General features: G+C 38.0%; 1 protein-coding gene across 1 annotated transcript in view; it reads right to left on the reverse strand.

Annotated features, from left to right (window-relative positions):
* Positions 1-2500, reverse strand: part of kcnq2a (potassium voltage-gated channel, KQT-like subfamily, member 2a) — a gene marked incomplete at both ends in the record, with an annotated part of 10932 nt that overhangs the window by 4236 nt on the left and 4196 nt on the right. The window contains 2 exons of the mRNA XM_068596623.1: positions 288-383; positions 2237-2347. Coding sequence (XP_068452724.1) covers positions 288-383; positions 2237-2347 — 207 coding nt within the window. The remainder of the gene's footprint in view (positions 1-287; positions 384-2236; positions 2348-2500) is intronic.

Below are 2500 nucleotides of genomic sequence, written 5' to 3' on the forward strand. Positions count from 1 at the left end.
TTTATGTGTGGAGCAGGTGGCTCGCTTATGTGATGGTCAATTTAACACAGCAGGTGGGAAAGCACACACACACAGACAGTCACACACAGACACACACACACACACACAAAAGAAAGTGGACACACAGAGACACACACATAGAAAATAATGTTTTATGTTCACACTGGTCCTCAGCTGCTGTAACAAAATTCAGTTTAGGTGAAGTGTGTGTGATGTTGTCTGCGTGTGTGTGTGTGTGTGTGTGTGTGTGTGTGTGTGTGTGTGTGTGTGTGTGTGTGTGTGTGTACCTGAATGAGGCTGGCAGCTGGGTTCCTCCTCTTTTCAAAGTGTTTCTGTCGATGCTGCTCCTGCACTTTCAGGGCAAAGCCTGACCCGAGGATGCCCTGCACACAAACACACAACACAACAGACACACAAACACACAACAACACACAATCCTCCGGTTATACTTTTAGAGCCGAGAGGGGAGGAAGCAACATGTTCTATAACATGTGATCTATAACATGTGTTCTATAACATGTGATCTATAACATGTGTTCTATAACATGTGATCTATAACATGTGTTCTATAACATGTGTTCTATAACATGTGATCTATAACATGTGTTCTACAACATGTGTTCTACAACATGTGTTCTATAACATGCGATCTATAACATGTGTTCTACAACATGTGATCTATAACATGTGTTCTACAACATGTGATCTATAACATGTGTTCTACAACATGTGATCTATAACATGTGTTCTATAACATGTGTTCTATAACATGTGATCTATAACATGTGATCTATAACATGTGTTCTACAACATGTGTTCTACAACATGTGTTCTACAGCATGTGATCTATAACATGTGTTCTACAACATGTGATCTATAACATGTGTTCTACAACATGTGATCTATAAATGTGTTCTACAACATGTGTTCTACAACATGTGTTCTATAACATGTGTTCTATAACATGTGTTCTATAACATGTGATCTATAACATGTGATCTATAACATGTGTTCTACAGCATGTGTTCTACAACATGTGATCTATAACATGTGTTCTACAACATGTGTTCTACAGCATGTGTTCTACAACATGTGATCTATAACATGTGTTCTACAACATGTGTTCTACAGCATGTGATCTATAACATGTGTTCTACAGCATGTGTTCTACAACATGTGATCTATAACATGTGTTCTACAACATGTGTTCTACAACATGTGTTCTATAACATGTGTTCTATAACATGTGTTCTATAACATGTGATCTATAACATGTGTTCTACAACATGTGATCTATAACATGTGTTCTACAACATGTGATCTATAAATGTGTTCTACAACATGTGTTCTACAACATGTGTTCTACAACATGTGTTCTACAACATGTGTTCTACAGCATGTGATCTATAACATGTGTTCTACAACATGTGATCTATAACATGTGTTCTACAACATGTGATCTATAAATGTGTTCTACAACATGTGTTCTACAACATGTGTTCTATAACATGTGTTCTATAACATGTGTTCTATAACATGTGATCTATAACATGTGATCTATAACATGTGTTCTACAGCATGTGTTCTACAACATGTGTTCTATAACATGTGTTCTACAACATGTGTTCTACAGCATGTGATCTATAACATGTGTTCTACAGCATGTGTTCTACAACATGTGTTCTATAACATGTGTTCTATAACATGTGTTCTACAGCATGTGATCTATAACATGTGTTCTACAACATGTGATCTATAAATGTGTTCTACAACATGTGTTCTACAACATGTGTTCTATAACATGTGTTCTATAACATGTGTTCTATAACATGTGATCTATAACATGTGATCTATAACATGTGTTCTACAGCATGTGTTCTACAACATGTGTTCTATAACATGTGTTCTACAACATGTGTTCTACAGCATGTGATCTATAACATGTGTTCTACAGCATGTGTTCTACAACATGTGTTCTATAACATGTGTTCTATAACATGTGTTCTACAGCATGTGATCTATAACATGTGTTCTACAGCATGTGTTCTACAACATGTGTTCTATAACATGTGTTCTATAACATGTGTTCTACAGCATGTGTTCTACAACATGTGATCTATAACATGTGTTCTACAACATGTGTTCTACAGCATGTGTTCTACAACATGTGTTCTATAACATGTGTTCTACAACATGTGTTCTACAGCATGTGATCTATAACATGTGTTGAACTCACCGCTGGCAGAGCGAAGAAGGAGATGCCCAGCAGAGCGAAGCCGGCGGACAGCAGGCGTCCCGTCCAGGTCTGCGGGGTTTTGTCTCCGTAGCCGATGGTGGTGAGCGTGATCTGAGGGGTCAGGGGTCGACAGCTCACTCTGATGCTGCGTTCACAACAAAAGCGTTGCCAATGTGACGAGTAGATTACATGCAAAGTCAACGCACAATGCAGAACTCGTAGTTATTTCTACCTTTCATTCCAGGAGAGAAATGAGAACTTCAC

The sequence above is a fragment of the Clinocottus analis genome, unplaced genomic scaffold (genome assembly GCF_023055335.1).
Source record: "Clinocottus analis isolate CAN_PGR_092001 unplaced genomic scaffold, fCliAna1.0.p SCAF_388, whole genome shotgun sequence".
NCBI lineage: Eukaryota > Metazoa > Chordata > Actinopteri > Perciformes > Cottidae > Clinocottus > Clinocottus analis.